At 34.7% G+C, this 23,639-nt stretch overlaps 1 protein-coding gene across 13 annotated transcripts in view; it reads right to left on the reverse strand.

The window, feature by feature from the left end:
- Cask (peripheral plasma membrane protein CASK) overlaps positions 1-23,639 on the reverse strand; it is a 182,042-nt gene that overhangs the window by 148,834 nt on the left and 9,569 nt on the right. For 8 of the 13 annotated variants that reach the window (XM_071706267.1, XM_071706256.1, XM_071706257.1 and 5 more), the window contains exons 2-11: positions 19,394-19,506; positions 16,515-16,620; positions 15,445-15,522; positions 13,500-13,675; positions 9,165-9,236; positions 7,922-8,008; positions 2,717-2,892; positions 2,437-2,559; positions 1,251-1,437; positions 183-304 (exon numbers count right to left, since the gene is read on the reverse strand). In XM_071706267.1, the coding sequence (XP_071562368.1) occupies positions 183-304; positions 1,251-1,437; positions 2,437-2,559; positions 2,717-2,892; positions 7,922-8,008; positions 9,165-9,236; positions 13,500-13,675; positions 15,445-15,522; positions 16,515-16,620; positions 19,394-19,506 (1,240 nt within the window). The remainder of the gene's footprint in view (positions 1-182; positions 305-1,250; positions 1,438-2,436; positions 2,560-2,716; positions 2,893-7,921; positions 8,009-9,164; positions 9,237-13,499; positions 13,676-15,444; positions 15,523-16,514; positions 16,621-19,393; positions 19,507-23,639) is intronic. The other 5 variants (XM_071706268.1, XM_071706269.1, XM_071706258.1 and 2 more) reach the window with 4 other exon arrangements.

A 23,639-nucleotide genomic window follows, 5' to 3' on the forward strand; every position in this document is an offset into this window, starting at 1 on the left:
ATAATTTGCACATTTGCAATTAAATTAATATTACCTGTTTGACAAGCGAAAAGTTTGAATACTGAAATTTAGATTTTCTTAACTCATTACAATCTTTTAATCATCTTATTTTTTCACTCGCTGAACCAATTCAATATGTTCTTGTTATTTTTCATATAATTATGAGTTGTCGTAAAAAGTACCTCTAAAATGGCCCGAAGTCGAGGATCATCGATGGTGTTGATAACTTCCGACCGCAATAGTCTGTCACTGTCCTCGAGGATCTCAATGTCATCCAAACAATCCACAATTTCGGCCACAGCACCTATAACACGAGAATGTGTGAAATATTGATTTTATGAAACGTCGTTAATTCACTAACTCATATTCTAACTGCAATCTTTTATATAGTGATAAACTATGTTGATAAGAAAACAAAGTTCACTGTTAAGCCGGATGATAAAGCGAGCAAGCGCGAATACGCAGACAATTTATACTGGCAATGCCGTTTGCACTCATTAAAGCAAATTATTCATTCGTGCTTATTCGCGCTCATTTGCTTGGTCTGTATTCATTAACGCAATATTCGCGGAAATAATTCCAAATTACGCGATATCATCGATCTTTCATTGTTGAAATACTAAGCTCAGAGCGCATGAATGAAATATATATTATCATTGCTTTGATCGTTATAAAAATATCAGAAGCAATTAAGCGCACATGTAAAAAGCTTCTGAATTTTTGGCGAAGAAATTGACGAAGTTCAATGTTAGCAAAATCTCAATTTGACGGTATCCATTATTTATAATTTTCTTTTTTAACAATGCGCGGACACCGTGGGTCTTTTAAAGCATAGATTTTTCATTTATGATTTTCACGGAAATGGCTTCAGCACTCTTAAAATAAAATTGCAACAGCTTCGGCTTATGTAAGTAAAGAAATCACTTTTTGAAACCTTAAAGATGATACATAAATTTTTATAAATTTCTTTGTAACACAGAAACGCTTTCAAAAACCCTTTTTAGACCAAGTCTCAGGGTGTCCGGGTGCTCCAAAAACACGGGTGTCCGCGCAGTGTTAATTTCTAACATTGTACATCTCTGAGAGTCAAATAATAAAATGATAAATGACTTAAAATTCTATTAAGTAAAATTTATATTCGTCTTCCTTGTGGATTAAACCATGCGTCGAGAAAAACACTTTTATCTATATGGCATTTTACAGTATTTGTATCAGAAATGAAATTCCGAGCTCGCTCGCTTTCGATGTACCTGTAGTTATCTCGTCATCGCCGACGTCAGAGAAATTGTCGCCATTAGCTTCGGAATACGGAGCGTGCCATTTCGACGAGGAGACGGCTGCTTTTACGGCCTCCTTCAATTTTCGCCTCGCATTAAATTTCTTAAGCTCGTCTATAGTGTCACCTAAGTGTATACGGGCTGCACCCTTATCACGATCCTGCAAGTTAAGATCCGTTCATTCGCGATAAAACAAGCATTGTAAAATAAGAAATGACCATGCTGTCATCTACGAGAACGCACAATGAGATACACATGGCAAATTTAACAAATAAATAACTAATTGAGCGCTAATCAATCGCTTTAAAAATAAGTTAAAAAATTCGTTAATAAAAGTTCAGATGCGTGTAATAACGGCAACGTAAACATTGTGAAAAAAAAAATGCTGAACTAGCGGGCAGCCGAGTAATGTGCAATTATTTTCCCTCCCTGCAATCGGGGCGTATTATACACCGCCATAGAGAAGCGAGAGGAGTGAGTGAGAGAGAGAGAGAGAGAGAGATTATACTTGCTTCTCTCCACGAAGTCTACGGGGGTTCGACGAACGTACAGCCGCATAAAAAAGCCCTAAGCAGTGCACACCGAGAGCGCGCGAGGTGTACTTTACTATAGTTATTTTCATTAACCGCCGGAGGCTTCGCTCCCGCTATATAGCGATCGATAGCCCAGTTGCACGTGTGTTGCGTCGAACAAGTATGGGGGTGACTCCGCGAGAGTGTTCCTACCTTAGGTCACTGGCTAACTGTTGCACCACATAGGTATACCCCTCACACCACCATACGGCGCGCGCGCGTGCGCACGCACATTCATTGGAGATAATAAGCAGGAACGAGGCCACGTGTATTATATATATATATATATATATATAATAAATATATAATATATATAAAATATATATATATATATGCACGGCGCAATTATGAAAAAATAAAACCCGATGTACTATCACCGGCGATGAAACGGAAACCGCTACATCGATTATCCCCATCAGGAGTTGTGCGGCGTGACGTAGAATGCTGATCGTCACCCCGAACGCCCGCGCGAACGGATTATAATACGGATATCAAACCGCGAGATTTCTCCTACGTGCTCCCCCGCGATCAGATAGAAATACCGAATCGAATCGAATCGAAGCGCGAATCCGTACCACTTCACTTACTCTGAGCCACTTGTGGTTGAGGACCTCTTGGATGGTGATCCTATGATTTACGTCGGTCGTGAGCATTCTCTGTATAAGGTCCTTCGCCGGCTCGCTGATGGGATCCCAGTGTGGTGTCTCCATCTGCAAATTCAATTAAATCGGAATTATTCGTCGCGCACGGAGGAGGAATCGCGAACGGAGTTGCGCGAGCGTTATTAAAATTCCCCAAAAGCTCTTCGTCTCATCCGCGATTAGCGCGGCGCGGCGTAAGATCGCAAGATCTGGCGTATAAGATTACCTGCACCCGCCCTCGACAGATCGCTTCCCGCAGCCTGTCCCGAGACCCGACGAACGGAAGCGTACCAGTTAGCAGAACATGTAGCAGCACTCCGGCCGACCAGACGTCACCGGGCTTCCCGTATTGTCGCCGTTGAATCACTTCCGGCGCCATGAAGTGCGGACATCCGACACGACCTGCGCGACCAAGAGCATCGTCAGCGAAAAAGGGGGATGAAACACGGCTAATATGACCGATGCAGAATGGAAGCGAGGCATGGAGCGATTGCTCGGAAACTTCGCAGTCGATCGTTACGTAAAACGGAAACGTGTTTGCGACAAGTAGACACATCACGAATTTGTCAGCCGAATCACAAGCATCTGTATTTGATTTTCCCTCGATTTTACGACTGTACATATGTATAAGACAAATAATCGGCAGCTCTCTCGCGCACACTCACTTGCACACACACACACACGCACGCACACGCACACACAGACACTCTCTCTCTCACTATCAAATCGATCGCCCATGGCGAGAGAATCCAAATTACGCTTTTGTTTATCGTTATTATCGGGAACGTCGGATCGACTGGACGTATTAATAATTATAATTAATGGCAAGGAACGAACGTCAAATGCAAAAGGGCTACTGCATTCCTCGAAAACAAATACACCTGTCATAAAAGTAGCCGATTCACCGATATAGGCACAAACGTCGTTCACAGACGATAACCAACGTGCTAACTTACTTTCAACAATCTATATTTATTAAGAATCGGTAAATGACACAGAAAGCGGCACGAGAGGAAATGTAGGTCGCTGCACATTGAAAAGTGTATACATGGGAAAAGATGAGATGATTAAGGCTGTAAAGCAAAGACGACATAATTGCGTTCGCGAGTATATCGTTAAACATTAGAAAAATTTTCATTTAAATATCGTGTAATTTTACATATGCGAAAAATCTGACACGCGGCATATGATTATTATATCAATGAGGTTATCGTATAAAAAACCGTGGATTTAAAAGTATGTAAAAAAATGTATATACGATAAATAGATGTATATAATAAATATGTCCAATTTTTTGATATTTAATTTTTTCACACAAATATTTTACTAGAGACTATGTATGTAACATATACTTCTATATAAATCTATATACTTCTATAGCTATGCTATTCTATAGAATAGACTCTTAGTTGTATTTCATCTAAATGCTTTGTTTATGTAATAAAGAGATATTTCAGATATTGTTAGTATTGTGTAAATATGTATTAATTTCTACCCATATATATATATATGAATAGATCCTACCATTATATGAATAATAATATATTCTTGTGAAGTATTAAATGTGTTAAGTAAAATGTTAATATAAATAAATATTTATGTTCTCCGTCATTTTACAACAATGTAATGATCACATTTTTCCAATAACAATATAACATTGTAATCCTATAATACTATAAAATTGTGGAGTAATTAATAAAGAGCCTAAATTGATAAAAAAAACAACAATTTTTAATTAATTCATCTTTCTGTAATACATGTTTAATTAAATAAATAATTTAAAATATTGATAAACATATTTAATCTATAAAACATGTTTAATCTTATACATATAACGTAATATACTTGAATAGAAAAAAAGTAAATGGTGCCGGTGCAGAGGAAAACCAATTAGTTATTGCAGTGAACGTAATGAGTAAAAGTAAATGTAATATTTCAATAGAAACGCAAACAAATATATAATGTTTTATGGTGCCATAATCGGGTGCCAAAATACACAAACACACACATTTAAAAACAAATCTTCATGCGATTTCACATCAAGAGCATGCAGGGTTTATTTGATTTCAGAACGTAAATTTAATAATGAGAGACATGAGCGATAAATTTTTTAAAAAATTATCATGTTAATAAAAATATATAACTGTCGATAAAGACATTTTAAATTGGTGTTGTTTATCATTACGTTCGGCTTGGCTACCGCGCGCTTGTGTCGTTGCATGATTTTAATTACTCGCTTTTTAACAAAAGTAATTAGTTATATGAACGAAGCGACAAGTTAATAACATGCATTTTACGCAAGTGTAATTTAGAGATACAGGATGATACACGAGTGGTCTGGGAAATTTCCAGCACAATGTCTGGCAGGAATATTTATTTCGAGAAAAACATGTTACGTATGAGCATACGTGCAAAATAATGCACAATAATGAACGTTGTAGAAACGACTCTACACAGAAAACAAGGAAGTGACAAATCAACACTTATATATTTGTATATACACAAAAATATATAATCTTGAAATGAGATCATGTTGCATTGAACGAAGAAAACTTGTTTGAAGTCATTTATAGTTAAACGAAGTTTTATGTAGTTCAATCAAGAAAAAAAAGTTGAAATAAAAAGTTGAAATTCTTATAAGAAGATTATACGTATATTCTTGCGTATATACAAGTATATATCAGTATTAATTTGACACTTCTTTTTTTCTGTGTAGATTAATCGCGTCTAAAATCTGACTTTATAATGTTTTCTGAGATAATTTCATATATATAATCTCGATATTTTCCGTTCCATTCGTGAGTCAGTCCGTCTATCTTATATTTTATCATATTTAAGACTTAAAAATAATTAGAATATTATTTTATATTTATATTCAATATACTCTTCTTACCAGATAAAACTTAAAATCAAATCGTACTTATGACAAGTGCGCTGTAAAATGTCGTTGATCTAATATACTTATGCTGTGATATATTTAACGTTTGTCTTCAGTTTGAAAAACAAAGATTATACTTTTGCGCAATATTACGGATAAACTGTCGCGTTTCGTAGACACATTATAGATCGTAAAATGCGATAACATTGCACACTCTAAATAATCAAGTTTCATCATAAAAGAAAAAGTATTATTCATAACGTAAGCTCTTTATTAAGGGATGTGACATTTTCATAACAAATTGCTTGCCATGATGATGCAAGAAATGATTGCGTAAAATGTCAATTTGAGATTGTGCGTAGTTATATCATGACCGTATGATTTATTGTTGGGAAATATTATTTTTAGTAAACAAAGATATTATAGTGAAAATTCCAAACGTGTTTTAATTGGAATTCGTACATCTGAAACTGCTTCTGGTTTTATTAACGATATATTCGATCGAGAAAAACGCTACATTCTGTATTTCTATATTTTCTACCGCGTTTGCCTTTACCATCGTACAAATAACATTTCGCAAATACTCGCAAACAAAATAGTATTCTCTGACGCGGCGACTAGTTTCAATTTGTCATCGATAAGTGATGAAAGACAAACACAAAGCTGCATACAAATAGACAGACACACGCAGACACACAGGCTAGTCTACCGCTACGAACAATGACGACATAAACAGGCCCAAATAACGCGGGCAATTAGTGCACCAGACTCAGAAATAGGTAAACCGATTGAAGGGTTTGTTACTTTTAACTAAAATATAATTATTACATGTGCAAGAGAGAAAGAGAGAGAGAGAGAGAGAGAGAGAGAGAGAGAGAGAGAGAAAAAACAAATCTGTCGAAAATAAGATAAAAAATCTCCACTCGAAAACGATAATCCGTTCATCATTATCGACAGTACATACTACATTATACCAATAATACATAATATCAAATAAATTCACCGATTCAATGATTGCATTTACCGATTACAATAACAGTAAATGTGACATGTTGTGTAAATCCTAGCGCTGAATCCACATAGAACCGTGTAAATTATTTTAATTTAATGTCTCATATAAACAGATATAAAGTTGATCCATTTCTATATTTTGTTATCGATTATTTTCTGTAACAGAACGTTATTTTTTTCCTATAATTTTGTACTCTCCAAGTTGGATACACGCCTGTTAATAATAATGTATATGTTACTTACGGTAAACTAATTAGCCATCATCCAAAGTGTATATTCACGATTGCGTTATAGACACAGAAATTTAAGCAACTCAATTAGAAACTGATACGTGTTACGGGTGAACTCGAAAACCGCAGAGTAAATTCGGCCACTATCCAAATTCGTTATTGCAGATAACATGTCCGTATTTGATTTCTACAGTTTCAACATCCTCTTTTTTTTTTTTTTTTTAAAAAGGCTACGTTTACTCGAGAGATTACGCCTACGGATTGGATTGGCCAGAGATAACGATCGCCGATTCCCAGTAAACACAGAAAAACCGAAAATGTCAAAAGCGAGCGTTTAGCTCTATTTAAAAAGGCGGCATTTATATCATGTTGACGAAACGAAATAAATTTAATGACGAGTCGTAACGAACCCTTCAATTCTGTCAAGGACTTATCCCAATCCTACAACGATGAAGCAGAGCTTGTGCCATTCGCGCGTTACAAAATCAGGACACGCGGACGACAGGAGGGAACAGAAAAAAAGGGGAAGGAGTCGTTCTCTCGCTCGCTTCCCCTACGATGGGCACAAACAAATATCTGTTACTACGCGACCTCCACAAAATGATATCACAGGAATACTGGCTATCGCACGTGGGTCGAGTGTCTATACAGACACTACACGTTCTCAAACTAACATAACTATACCACACGGGGGGGTAGAACGTGCCGCTATGCCTCAAACGAGGGTAATCACGAAACTGAGCTGATCGATCGCGCGACAATTACGAAATGCTACGCATTCATGTGCGCGCTTCGCTCACGAAAATGAACTCGGAGCCATTTCCCGCTGAGATATTACTATATATCGTCATTTCGCCAGACTCGTGGACTCGCCACGTGAATTTCTTTCTTTCTCACATACAGGATGCTCCGCGGTGAATAAACCAATCGATATGTCAATAGCAGGGTAAGTTGGATAAAAACTGATCATTCGAAAGAAATGGATTCGTACGTATAACATCCCTTTGATTCTTAACGAAATGCTCTCATACATGTAATATCTCTTTCGTATCCTCGATATCTTTTAAAATGTATACGATTGGAGCAGATTATACGGAACATCCTGTACATGTCTGGCCTTGTCGTTGACGGAAACAATTCTTAATAATGTTTTACGATCGCAGTGGCGTTGTACAAGGAGCCGAGAGCTATGTTCAAGGACGCGGAAAGGAGCTATCCCTTTTTAAGCAGAGACGCGAATACTTTCTCGTTTCTACCCCCGATTGTGGTAAATCATCAGACGTTATGTAGATGTGGCAGGCAATATGGATACCGATATTGTCCTCCGTGTCGCTCACTAGCGAATCCTCGGCGTCGGTCAGGTCCTCAAAAGGGAAATTGCAGCTCGAAGAGATCAGGCCTATCGAAAGAACACAGAGAGAAAGGAGAAGGATTGTTATCGTCACGAGATAATATCGCGCTGTGCGCGACTTGCTGACGGTTTCACGGACGGATAAGATGCTTCTTTATCGTGTCAACGCCGCTATCCGTAGGAGGAAGACCGACCTATGGCTGTTGGGTGCCGTTGCTTTTATTTAAGGAATCAAACTCGCGCGGATCAAAGCGCTAGTTCGATCAGCCTGAGGAGTCGGCTTTACTCATCAATCAACAAAATTCTCTGGTGGTGTGTGTGTGCGTCTATTGGTATATAAAATGTCGAGCTTGGCATACATCTCCGCGACGTTTGTATAAGTTTACTTGTATTGTACGGTAAATATAGAGTAACCTATCGTATGATCCTGTTTAGTATAAAATCTGTATAAAGACCGTGTCGAATTAGCTTGCTTTAATTCGTTCGTTTCGTAATCTCACATAAAACGTTCGACAAATCTTTTCAACGATATCTCGATTTAATCACCTACACTTCCGCCGAAACGACATTTTGCGGTGATCATCCTAGAAAAACATGTGTTATCGGATAATTTTTGAATGATTGCGAAAAATGTATCACTTATAGATGAACAATTAGCATTTTTAATTTTTTTTTTTTTTCAATACAATTAAAATTTTCATTCTCATTCACGTTGTTAATTTCGCTTCAGATATACGTATTGCTGAAGAGTCAGTTAAGACAATATCAGCGAAGCTGTATCTAATAAAAAGTGTTATATACAATCCGAGAATGACATCCAGTAAATTCAACAAATTTGTAAACCAGATACATCCGAGAAAAATAATAAATGTGCATGTACATATTAATATATTAAGCAATATGTTATTTTTAATATATTAATGTGTAAAATATTAGCCAAGTCATATATATTAATGAGTTAGCCAAGTCAAAGTGAATATTCGAACTCGTAAAGCAAGCAAGCAAGCGGTGGCAGCTTCTAGAGTACAGTGACGTGATATAGTGACGGTGATAGTGATAGTGATAGAGGAGTACACGGAATGGGTGAGAATGTAGCATAATACAATATGTGTGTGGATAAGTGTGTATACGTGTAATATATATATGTGGCGTGATGAGACAAGGCTCCTGCGAAAGTAATGATTAAAGGTTAGATCAAGCTTACCCTCGCTGTCGGCCTTCAAGTAGAGCTGCCCCTTTGGGCTCAGACACTGCCGATACTCGGTCGTGTAACACGCTGTATTCATTCAAACCAAATTTCACGTTATCAGAATGTAATCAGGCAACGCGCCTGATTTTTTTTTTTCTTCGCTGCCTAATGCAATCCGTAATGAAAATGGGAAAAACGTGAAAACTCTAATTGGTACGGATTGGTACTCGCGCGTCTTTCTTTTTTCTCTCCCCCGTTACTCTCTGCATGACGATGTCGCGCGCGAATCCAAGCGGTACGCGCGCAAAGAGCCGCGGGAATGAAACATTTAGCTTCGCGAAAAATAAGCATGATGGAGCGTTAAGGGAGACGTCGCGCGGCAACGTTATGCGTATTTAATCACGCTGTCGGAAACTTTTTGTTTAAGGCGGACTCGTAATCCCAGCGGCGAGCGCTGTCTCTCGTTTGCGAAACTCGGTATATGAAAAAGTTGCGCGTCCCAGTTTACACGACGGTTTTCCAGTCAATCTCTGGCCTATGTATTTGGAACGCCGTCGGTCTACTCTCAGAATGCCAAATTAGTTTCGAACTGGGAAGAGCAGGGACGACAGCCGTGTGGGAGTTGGAGGAGATTAATATCTGGACTTGGTATAATATCGTATAACGTCTTAGCAGAACGAGGAGGCAATTAAACCCTATATAGCCGAACCAAAAGTTCTTATCGCTATTAAATTCTATTATCGATCGGCGGAAACCTTTCTACCCCGCGCCTCGTCGTATAAAAGTGTATACGGTGTTAAGTGTCACACTAGATTAGCGACAAACGTTATTATATATTGTTTTTATGACAATACTTCGGAATAGTTCTTTTAATATAAATGAAAATACTATTATTTTATTATTATTCACTCATCCATTGTGCTGTTCTGTTTTTTTTTTATAACGCATGCTATTATTAAACATTTCTATTTTCGATTAGATATTAATTTCGATTAAATATTAAGTATAAAGCACGTAGAACAAAAGTAAGAGATCAACGGATAACGTGTGTTCTATCAACAGCTCTTAACGGCGACGTAAAACACGATTGCTGTTATAATTTCGACAATGTGAAAAGTTTCGATAATTCCAATATCGACTATCGACGTTAACATAATGTAATTATGCGGGATAGCAAAAGATAATTTCCTTCATAATTGAAGACGCTTCTTTAATATCGCATGGCTACAGATGAAATAAATCGCTCGAAGACGTACACGATAACAATAATTGCGCTGATCACGCAAAGGAAATCTAAAATTAGTCCAAGACGGTAGCGGTACAATCTATAGATCTACGAGTGTGTCGCTAACAACAAGAGCATCTACAAATGGAACCATGCGATATCGAAGCAGCGAAAGATTGTAAAAAAAAAAAACTATGCATAGACACCAATCGGCTAATCAGAGAAGAGAGCATCACGGTTGTCAGTATAGGGGAGAAATCCGGTAAAAGCTGTTGCATTGTGCACATCGAACAACGAGAAATTTTTTTGAATATGATTTGCCAATCATCGACCAAGCCAGCCAATAATCGCAGAGTAGGGCATTCAAAAGAGAGACGATACAAAAACACCGATTGTCTTTGAAGTGACGCTTGATGAGAGCCAGGAACACATTATATCGGTACGAAAAAAAAAAAAAAGAAAAACGAATAGAAAAAAGATAAAAATTTAAATTACAAACTCTGAGATAGCAATATTCAATGCACTTTTTGTAGATTTTTTGCCGTTACTCGTTAATATATTACTCGTTAATATTATTATCGCACACTGAGTCGTGTAAGAGTTATTACAGCCATATCTTCATCGGAAATGATATCATAGATCGTAATAGATCATAAAAAAGATTTTTCTCAGAAGATAAACGGCATAATTTATTCAACGAGAACTTAATCACCTTGATCTAAAGATGCGTCGACATGCATCCACGGCAATAATTTCGCATCCCTGGAGACGCGCTCAGTTATCGCTGAATATTTAAAAATTCCTTTTCTTTATAATGCCATATGCGAAAAAGAGGCCGCACAGCTAAACGACATTCGTTTGAACTATAGTCATAATGAATCCAGCTGAATGTCAACAGGTCGGCGATTTAAAAATAGCTTTCTCAGACATTTAAACCTCTTAAATGATAAACGTACAAACACTTAATTAACAAAAGCGTAAATTACTTTAAATACTTTAAAAGATGTACCACGTTTCTCGTAATAAAATAAAATCGACAATATGCTGTATCAACAAATTTTTTGAACACGGCGCGGCGTCACCTAATATTGGATTTTCGGGCTAACGTTGTTTCCGTAGTAAGCCTTGATCTTTTATAGTCCATTAATCTTCCAAAAAAAATTAATGTGAGAGATCGCTACAACGCCACAAGAGAAATAGGTCAAATGCATATAAACGGTACGTTATAAAACACTAACTTAATCATTTGAAATATATGCCGTGCATAATGCAATTGCTTGAGTTAAAAATATTATTAAAAAATCATGTATATATGTATATTTAATTTGATACATAACAGTTTGTTCAACAAAGAAATTAATACCTCATAAAGATATTAAATAAAAATTTATTCTCTTTTATATAACTAAAGAAATTGTCTTTCTGATAAAATGAATCATCAAATATACGTGACGACATAATTTGTTAAACCGCTTAATAGTAAATAATCCCGAATGTGTCTTCATGTTTATAGCTGACGAATAATTTGGTACGCAAAATTCACTTTATATGTGCGTACGCATAAGCTTAACTTAATTAACGCTTTAAAAGAATTTAAATAATTAACGTAACTAATGACGTAATTCGCTTCGACTGTTTACCGATAAATAGCTTTGATATATACATATAGATATACGAGCATTGAATAGTGCCTCTCAGCTAGTTTGTAAATAGAATAAGCGTATAATTACGCGTAAATAGATTTTATATTAGCGCACATTTTGCTAAATATAAAAGTAATGTCGGAGCCAGGCCAGGGCCATGTCAGCGAAACTTTGGAAAAAAAACTTTTTCTTTCAGTCCACATTTTCTCATAAAATATCAGAATTCGTGTGACGTTTAATATACTTGCGTCATTTGTAAAGAGTTCCATTAAGTATAATATTTCGTTCCATTATGGACAGAAGCTCCCATCGGATTACTGCTATGAAAGTTATTAATCATGCGGCAATGATATCATAAATACTTCGAGATGTAATTTCCCTATTGCATCGTCTATATTAAATATCGCTGTGGCCCTATTTTCGCCTCTCGCCTAATGCCGACACCACTTAAAAATATTATGAAAAATTTAGTAATCTTAATGCTGTCGCGCTAAAAGCGGCACGACGTCAGCTCTCGTGAACTATGCCACGGAATAAAAGGGAAGTGGTCGGGGCATTTGCATAGTCTAGGTAAATTCTCCTTTTTTACGCTTCGACGATTTTATACTTCCGTTCGAGTGATGTTTTCGTTACCATGACTTGATCGATACGTCTCATTCAATATGTTGGAGTAACAAAGAATCTCGAATCGCTCATCGAACCGCTATTTTTTGAAGAGATATTTCAAGCAAACTAATTCAAAATATACACGTAAAATTTACTACAATTAATTTCACGAAAATGCGCAATTGATTTCCTTCAACTGTGACAGTAATAATATTATTATCTCTCATGTTATTCCGGCCAATAATAAGAAAATTTTATCACAACGTAAAATATGCTAAAACTTCTTAAGCATCTGGAGAATTCTACTCAATGTAAAAAATGTGATGTTTATACAGAAATGAGAGAGATTTTCAGATGAGATCAATGTTTTCAAGCATTTTAAATCCAATTAAATCCTGATACGTGGCAATTAATATTCTTGGAAAAAGATAAAGGTAAAAAACGAAAAAAAATTAATTCATAAAACTTAGAAGCTTAACAATTATTTTATCAAAGCTATGTTGTAACTATTTTTTCTTGCGTTCGATATCTTAAACGTTAAATTTAAATATTTTTAAAATTAATGTTTAATATTGAAATTCTATTCACGATAAATTTTCTTGGATTTTCCGAATTTTTAACTTTTAATAAGTGCATATATTTAATGGATACTGGCTTAGTGCCACTTTTCAAATTAATAAAGTTATTTTTATATGATAATGGTCGTATGCGTTACACATATAGAACTCTGTTGAAAGTTAGTGGAGTATCATTAATAATAGCGAAGTCGGGCGTCCCAGAGCTGAGGTCGCGCGGCTTTCGACGTGAATCTCTATGCCACGTAAAATAGATCGCGTAAAGAAAACATAAGTGAATTAGAAGAAGGTATGAACGTACCAACGCCATTAGACTGTGAGGTCGGAAGTTGCACGGCAACGCCGAAACCGCGCAGCTTCACCGGGGCGGAATTTTCCTTGCCAGCCAGGAGGGCGCACTGCGGCTTCAGGTCACGATGAATAATGTCATTCTCATGGCAGTAACGCAAGGCTTCGAGGATTTGTCGCATGTAGTGACTGTAAAAGAAAATGCAGTTTTCTTAGGTGCCGGCGCTTACACCACACCACCCCCCCCCCCCCACAGCCACACGTCACGAAAGTACACCCTCAGCCGAGAGAACAATAGCGAAGGCCGCACGGGACACAAGCATTTGCGCGCGACACACAGAAAGCGAAGCCCTTTCCGAGAATTGAAATAGAGCGATTAAGGCATGCCTCGTTACTCACGTAATGATTTTACGACACAAAGATTTAGCAAAATCCATCCAGATCGATAAAAAGCCAGGGTATAGTAAATAATATAAATCCAAATCCGAATTTTGTTTGTTATAAAAAAGTATAAAATATATAATAATAGACTATATTAATAATGTTATTTAACTGTTTATAAATTATTAAATGAAACGACATCGAGAGCAGAAGAACCATAGTCATATTACTTGAATTTAATTAATAAAATGCGTTTTGGAGTAATATTTTTCATGCACAGTCGTATGCAGTATATAAAACTCGTGCTAACTGACTCTTGACATTATATCATGTATTTTTTACAAAGTACGCAAAAAAGGAACTATGCGGTCTAAAATAAAAACGAGATATCGATGGCACAGGGTACTGCCAGAAGATGATGCAAAATATGGAATACCGCACAGAGCAAGAACGATGCAGTTATTTATTGTACTATGTTCATTGTACTTTCACCGTATCAATCACAAAAACTTTGGCACGATCTCTGCATGCACCGTCATATACGATACATGCAGGTAAATGCATAACGTTTGTGCATCTGATATGTGATATTAATATAAAGTGTCTTTGATGCTCAGGAATTGGAGTAACAAGAAAGCGTGTTTCCCATGACAGAAAGAAAGATTTGAAAAAGATTTATGTCTGATTCCCTGCAAGTGTACGCGTATTTTCTGAAGTATATTTACGTGTCGATCAAACGTTTGCAATGTATATTATATACTCTGAATGTCTTCTTTTTTTAACCAAACATTATTTTGTAATTTCTATATATATCATTAAAATTATATTAATCGTATCTTAACTTATCTCATCTAATAATTCTTCGTAGTGTCAAAGATATAAAACATATTTGTGACGAGTTTTAATAGGTTCTTTTCGAGGTGAAGACTACTGCTACTTCAGGCGTGATAAAAACGGGTATAGCGAATCTAATGAATCGCAGTCAAGGATTTATCGAGACAGGGATTTATTACGCTCCGGGGAGACTCTCTCTCGAGAGAGAGAATCCGTTTGCATTATATCGAGGTATAACATACAGAAGATAAACACGTTTCAGTACTCTGCGTTCCAAGCGACTCGATGAGAACAATTAATTTATCAAATTTCTCTCATCTTGATACGCATCGCTTTAACGAGATTTAATAAATAGATTACAGTAACTCTTTCACACACATACAAAATATAGACGCGAAAATTGTATTTTATCGGGAATAATTATCTGTAATTCTCTGATATGAATTCTGTACATATCTTAATTGTCTTAAGAAAATATGAGTTATCCACTTCTAATATAAGATAAATTTAATACGCCCGTTGTTAACTGGAGTTCTTAGAAAGTTTAACAGAGAATAATGTGGCGTAATGTTGTGTATTCACGCGGCATGAGGCATGATGCTGGCGCATCATGCTGCATTCGATATAAATGATGTCTTAGCATTCAGCAGATAAAGTTTAAATGGATGTACCGTCTGCGGTGGATTTGTGATATTCGCGCGGTGTGCTCATTGCGCGATGATAGATACAATGAATTTTCTTACCTAGCAACTGCTTCGCTGTATACGAATCCAGCAGTCGCTCGTCTTACGACCTCGAAGCATAAATCAGAGCCGTCCATACTGAAAACGAAACGGAATATTGAAACAGGAATATCCGGTGATGCGGTAAATGAATCTGTTTTAATTTGCATATTTCTCTTGTTCTGTAATTCCTATTTGTTTTAGCTGTCCATTACTAGTTTTTAAATTATCCATTGACAATATTTGAATTATTGACATTTATTTGCATGTATTATTTATCTGCATGTATCAATCAAATATGTGAACATAACATTCATAATACTCAGTTAATTCACAGAAAATTATTGATTAGAGGATATATAATTAATCCATAATGTTATCATTGGATAAGAATTTCTTATAGCAAACAAATAACAGCCCATTAAACTAAAGGAAATAACGACGTGTGGTTGAGTGTCATATTATTTAAATAGTCTCGTTAAAAACGCCTTGAGCACCGAGTCTATTAAAAACCATAGCTATCTTATCCGATAGCGTAGATTATTTCGAGAGCACCTCGGATGTGTGTATCCAATTATAGCAAACTATAGTAGAACGTTATAATAGATAGCAAACAACTAAATGGAAAACGTGCCTTTCCCGAGTAAAGATAGAGTCGTTAAGGAAATGTCATGTATTTATTTTGCCGAGTCTTTCATTTTCGACAAACGTGATAGTTTTCCATCTCATAGAGCAAAATGTTTCATTAGCCTGAACTAATAATTACGCCAGGAAGATAGGAGAAATAGACTTGGCATATAAAGGACGAGATTGACGCCTTTCGTTTCAAAAATCGCTTTTCTAAAAAAAGGCCGGTTAAAAGTTCACGATTGAAAGAATATAACTATAATAGTTTATGCTGCACTTTTCTACAGTATTAATCTTATGAAGCTAGAGACTACTGTGTCTAAACTTATCGCTAGAAATGGATGAACAAATGTTGAACATTGTACAGATAAATCATTGGGATGCGTTTATTTCTATCAATTATGTCTGTCAAATTACGTCGATACGGTAAATAATACGATATGTTTGTTTATATGCATACTTACTATTCGAATACCATGTATAACATGCCCTCGGAGCTGTAGGTTTCCAACAGTTCGACAATATGTGGATGTTTCAACATATGACATATTGTGGCTTCTCGTTTCAAATCTAAAACATGCAAAATGTAGATTTAACGCAGCAGACTGGCTTCTACGCATAAAATATTATACATAATGAGAATTAAAATCGCTGAATAATATACATTATTCCAATTGCTTTGAATAAATTTTACCTTACTAGATTTTTAATACAATTTTTGCACATTCACAAAAACATTAAAAATTTTAAAATTTACGGCAGGAAACAATGTCAAAAACTTTTCAAATAGTTAGTCAAAGAAAAGTATAAGAATAAAAAATATGAACGTGTAAAGTATAATAACTCGCGATGATACTGAACGCGTAAGGAAGCATATATTTTAAAAACCATTAAAACTTGTAAGATAATTATTTGCAAAATACATACATTTTGTGTTGTATAACTAACGTTTCAAATTTCAATATTGCCCAAAATTATTAATCTAGCAGGAAATTAATTATTGTGAGTATTATAAACACAGAAGTTATATAAATTTGTTATTGCAATGTAGTTATATAAAAATCTAAAATCAATATAAAAAACAATATATAAAAAAATAAATAGTTTGTATATTTGTAAAATCAGAATAGATAATTTTAAGCGTATTCCAGTTAAACGATACTATAGATATTATATCTGGATAGGATATAAGGACAAAAAACTTCGTTTCCCAGTTTTTACTAGAGTCAATTTAGATGCCGTATCTGCACTGAACTGCAATGGAATCTGCAGTCAAAGCTACGAAAAACAAAACTACGAAAATCGACTGTAATAACGGAATAGCTCATATTTTTCAGTTGTGTTAAAAAAAATTGCATCTGCACAGAGAAATACCAGGAACTAATTACAATAGTTTTAAACAAAGACATCAAAATATTTAACATTAATATTTACATCACTATTAATACGTAAGCTTATAAAATAATGTGTGATAATTTTTTAATAAATTACATTTTCTCCACAATTTTACACGTTTCTATAAAAGTAATTATTGATAAAATTTTGATATAGGACATATAGGTATGAAGAGTAGCGAAAGTTATCGCTGCATCTTTCATTAACAAATTCTTCGACTAATATAAGCTGCAATATTAACTTTCGCAACAAAACTTATCACAAATTAGGTATACATGCTATTTTACAACTTTATAATTAAATATCTTTGCAAAATTAATTGAGAGCAAAATTAAAATCTTGTTAATGTAAACTTTGCTTGAACTTTACAGGAATAAAATTTTGCTTTCCATTTGCAAATTAGTTCAGTAATACGATTAAATTTTTAATTTTAATTAAAAAATTTTAACGTATTATTGTTATTGTCAAATATATTTCAGTAAAATATAACGTTAAATAATTTTAATGTCTGCTTTGTCTACTTTTCTTTTTAAATAAAAAAACCGTGTTGAAAATTAAGAGACAGTAACTTGTGTGGTACAAATTCTTATAAATACGATTAGATCAAGGATCAAGTAACATGTATATTGGAAATGACAAGAAAGGAAATCATAAAGAAGAGAGAGGAAAAAAACCAAGGGTAAACAAGAAAACTAATATTTTACGACATCTAGCGAAATGAATATCTTTGCTGCATACATATAGTTATGTTTCGCGAATAGAAACGAGACATTATACTCTGTTCGCATATGTTTCCGGATATTTCCATGTGGGATTCCATATAATACCAAAGAGATTCCATATGGTACCACGAATGAACATCTGTTTCTCTACTATACACGTATTACGATACACTTATGGGAGATGTTCCTGGTATAGAAGCAATTTTCTCTTTTTTCTGACTTATGGCAGAAACCCTATGGAGAGTTTAGAGATTGTATGAAGAGTGTCGTTTCAAAATCAGTTTTTTCTATTCAGCTATCGCCTATTTTCTAATAAGCTCTCAGTATGTTCACAACTGATTCGCTAGTTCCATGCTATCGGCAAAAATTAAATATTACTCTCATTTCCGGAAGAAAGGCGCTTTATTAGAGAAAAACGGTTTTGAAACAATGCGCTCTCCTCCGTATATTTCATCTGGACCTGTCGGCTGGTACGTTCGGGTTAAATCCCCGAAAAATGTGCGCGGCGGCGACAATAGTCCGCCTTTCCATTCAATTGCACAACGGCCTTTCGCCGGTTCACAACTCGAACCCATGTTTAGTCAGTCGCGCAGCATTGGGGAAAGCGTACGTTGTCAGGTGGACGGATAGGGAAGCATAGGCCTTGTTTCGAACACACGGTGGAAATTAATGGGAAGGTATTTACAAGGAGACCAATAGGAATGGTCTCTCCCTTATTTCAATGAACTTGTGGATGTAAAACAGTCCAAAATATGAGACATATGTTTTATACTGTTTACGTAATAAAGTATTGAAACAGCCCGTCAAAATTAAATCAATATATTTGTTCCTGTCTGAATTTTATGAATTGTAAGATACATAAAAAAAATGTTTCAAAGCACAATATTAAAGAACTTTATTAGTAATCATAAATTATGAAGAACATACATCTCAACATGCCCTCTTAATATCACAAAAATATCTACTTGCTTCTCGAAAGCAGCATCTCATTCAATATTTTATAATTTCAGAGATATTCGATCAAATATATACAATCAACTTCAATTGATCACTCGATGTTTAAATGTACGTTATATAATATATAAAAAAAAATATCTGTGCCTTTTATTAAGCTGCTCAAACGTTAGGAACTCATCGAAATCGGAAAGATACAACTCCGGCTATTTCCTTATGTATCTTCTCAGTGTGTATCTATATATAATACATCATCTTTCGTATATACTCACCCGCAGTGCTAAGCCCAGGACTAGAAGTGAACTTCGCCACGTCGACGATTTTTACGGCAAAAATCTGCCCGGTATGACGGTGAATGCATTTTCGAACAACGCTGAACGGCCCTCTGCAACAATGCGAGTAAGACGTCAACAATAATAATTACGCTCGCAGTTACTCGAGTACGGATTACGCGCGTTGTCAATTGACTGGTAAATCAGGTAGAAAGTAGAAAGCTAATAAATGTAAGCAATTAAATATTACATAATATCTAACATTTGCAAAATGGGCTTGAAAAGAGTAACAAATTTTATTCGAAAAAGTTTTCTACGTCTTTTAATTTTTCATGATACTATACGTAGTTGAAGAAAACTTGGCTTTTTTTGAATAGTTTGTTTTAATTAAATTGTAATAAAAACTCTTTCGTTTACAAAGTACAATTGCAAAACCAATTAAAATTAACATATGAAATTTATATGTCGTTAATTTATTGAAGTTAATTAACAAATTTCAACGAATTGAAGTTTAAGAACATTGTAAAATGAAGTTCCGGTGTTAAAGGAAATAATATCTTGAGATTTCTTTGATATCACTTTATAGACCAAGGTTACGTCCTTCCGGTGACCTAACGCCATTTTTAAATGTCGCGTGCGCTGTGACTCTCCATTTTTCTTACGCATACCTACTATACTAATTTTGCATCCACACGATATATCTACATGTAAATTTTAATGTAAAGAGTTTTTACATTAAATATAAGAAAATCAAGAAAAGGAAAATGTCAATATAGGTAATCAATAAGGTCATAGTTCGTTGAAAACCTTGAAATCTTATCTATTTAGATCAGAAAAAAAGATAAAACGTTTTGGAAATAATTTTAACGTAAGCAAATAATTTTGATATAAAGATGATATTTCTATAGGAATTATAATAAAGATATATGCAAATTTTCTTTGCTAAATTCAAATATTTTATATTTTAAAATCCACTGTGCTTATTTACCTTATAAATAATCGATATTATTATTTCAAACAAAGTATAGTTATTTCTTAAAAGCGTGGGCAGCTACGTATACCATTAAAAAAATTAGCAGACAACCGCTATCTTTGCATTCGCCGATTTATTGCTTTTCATGGTTTCATGGACATTATACATAAATAAATAAATATCGAGATAGATGCCAATATCTTGGAATAAAAACATCCAATATCAATTCTTAGTTAGAAACAAAAAGAACGAAATACCTTATGTTTATATTTAAAATGTCTATATGCTTATTTTTAAATCATATACATACAGCAACACACACACACGCACATACATACGGATGGTTATTGATAGACTGAATTTCTATAAGATATTAATGTCGTATACCTAGATGGTATCGTATAAAGAAGGTAATTTGTGTGAGACGGGCGTCTAATGCATGTGCACATGAGTAGGTCATATGATCTGGCCTGTACTTAAGGGTTAAACACGATAGCGGTCTCGGTTATCCATCGAATGATATAACCACGCATGCATTCATGGAATTCGTGAAAACCCACAATGGAGAATGTCGTGCGTGTAGAGCGTTTCACGCAAGCATCTATCCTTGCGGTTTGCACAGTAATATAGTGGACAATCACATTTAACATATATACTCCAATAACGAATATAAATCACGCAGAATCTTGTTTGTATTTTATTTATACTCGCATAATGATGCATTTTCTTTATTACGAAACGCCGCGCTTTCAATTTCTTTTTTATTGTCAAACATTACCTTTTACTTTTTGTATTCTTGTTTCGAAGAACTACGCTATTCAAAAAACTACACTGTTTTTATATTACTCGATCAATATAAACAAGCGGTTATTTTCAATAATCTGCAATATTTTACAACTGGCGATTTACTCGTAAAATGTAATTATACCATTTTTTTAATTTCACAATTCTTTAAAATTAAAACAGCAAAATTTATCGTATTAAAAGATAATTTTCCATCTTGGAAAATTATTTCATTATTATTAAATTTATAATTAAATTATTAATATTAACTTTTCTATTAATATTATTGTGTAAATATTTTAAATATTTCTCTCTCTGGTATCTTATTCTTTCTGCATCTATTTCTCGCAATAACGAATTGTAACATATAATAACGAAGGCATTTAATAAAGATATCATAAATTAAATACCAATAATAATTTAACGGATAATTGTGATGTTATTTCAAACTTAAAATAAATTACCGTATCATTGAAATCATCTGTTCAATCAATAATATGAATGTGTTACCTATGTTGAAACACATTTGTGTTATCCTTTTAAGTATTTAATGTATACTCCGTTCAACGAGAGATTAAGAGTGGTTTTGCGCATAAACGGGCAAAGTCCTTAGAGTGTGGCGTATCGTACATGTAAATAGACGTTCTGTGGGCAGAGACCTGCGTGAGACGGACGAGTTTTCGTCCGATCTACTCTCAATCTCTCATTGAACGGAGTATAGCAATAATGTACATATAAGAGTGGAAACTAAAAGATTTATCAAATTTCCATATAAAATCATAAAAATTAAATAATTATATTCAGCTATTATCATATAACACTATTTTTAACGCTAGATAAAATATAAATTTGTCATATAAATATATTGCATTTTGAAATTGTCATGCAATTATATTGCATTTAAAAAGCATTTAAAAAGCATTTAATTTAGCGTATTTTTCGATACAGTCTGAACATAAATTGAAGAACGTAAAGCAATCTGTTAAAAGCGTGTCTGTGTAAATCCTCTGCCGTCACGTACACAGGCCGTCATCTCCGGTGTACTCGCGAACAAGTTACTAAATACATCATCCCTCGTTTTTCGTAGTTAAAAGCTCTCTTGCAAGACGGCCTCTTGAGTGCCTTAAGGCCTTCATAAAGCAATTCGCACGAAAGCGTAATCCGCCTTTTATGGAAAGCTATTGACTTCTCGCGTCAGTTTCCAGAAGAGGTCAAACATCACCGTGACCTATATTCAAAATCAATTTTCCGCTTGGAAAAGATTACACATGCAAGACTTCTTTTTTCTACTTCTTTATATGGAGAGGTAAAAGTGGTGTAAGTCAAATTTTTTTAAATATTGACTCGTGTGCATAGATGCACTCTATACAATATATATAAATTGCATCTATGCACACGAGTCGATATTTTAAAAAATTTGACTTACACCACTATGGTTTTTACCCCTCCATATATTTAGATGATTTATACCAGATGACTTTATATTCTCAAATCATTCTTTTGACAATTTGTATAATAAAGTAAATGACGGATTGACTTGTCCATTGCCAACATTTCATTAAGTATACCACCTTAATTCGATATCATGTACATGAATAAAACTTTATTTATAGAGATACAGATTATTAGTATACTAGAGTTCTCACCGTCGTCAAATACAGCTCCATTTAACCTCCTGGCCATTGTAAATTAGACTTCGAATCTGATGTAATTGAACTTTGGCCTTCTGTTGTTAACAAGTTACGGTTGAAGGGAGGACATTGCTAATACAAACGCTCAAGTTTCATGCAGAATTCTGCTTTCCAAAACGGTAATTACGACATCCGATCGCTGTATACGCTCAAGCTGTTTGAAATTTTAGTTAAATCCGCTAGGATAGCATGCTGTTCACGCCGAGGCCATAACTTAACTGAACATAACTTGTCATTGATTAGAACATGCTGCGTTCAAATTGCTGATTTATCATCCAACAGCTCATTAACGTGGAGAAAATTATTTGTTGCGCGATTAAAGATCCGTTTTTTGTAAAATAAAATATCGAAGATAATAATGATATGTCGCATCAATATTTTCCTTTACATTTTCAATATATATTTAATTTGTTTCTAAAAATAAATGTATATTAATAAGATTTTTGTATGGTATTTATAAAATAGCGTATGCGTCCATGCTTTTATATTTCATATATACATCAGATTGATAAGTTTGCCATTTGACTTTGTATAGATAATTCCACTATCTATTTTGTAATCATATGTAATGACCATTTTTGTATGGTATCTTTTATTTCAGATAAGTTGCGAGCATTGATATATAGATGTCCAAAGATTCGGTTGCGCGAATCAAAAGCTCTTCATTCGGGATGCTCTTCGGGGAATTTCAGATCTACCATAATTGGATGTCGGACACTTGTTTACGAATACAGAGACTGCATTCGATGCCAGACTACATCATCAAGATACGTCTGCCCCGACATTAACATTCCATCTC

The sequence above is a fragment of the Temnothorax nylanderi genome, unplaced genomic scaffold, assembly GCF_030848795.1.
Source record: "Temnothorax nylanderi isolate EJ_2023f unplaced genomic scaffold, tnyl_v1.0 TNYL_tig0051_pilon, whole genome shotgun sequence".
NCBI classification, from domain to species: Eukaryota; Metazoa; Arthropoda; class Insecta; order Hymenoptera; family Formicidae; genus Temnothorax; species Temnothorax nylanderi.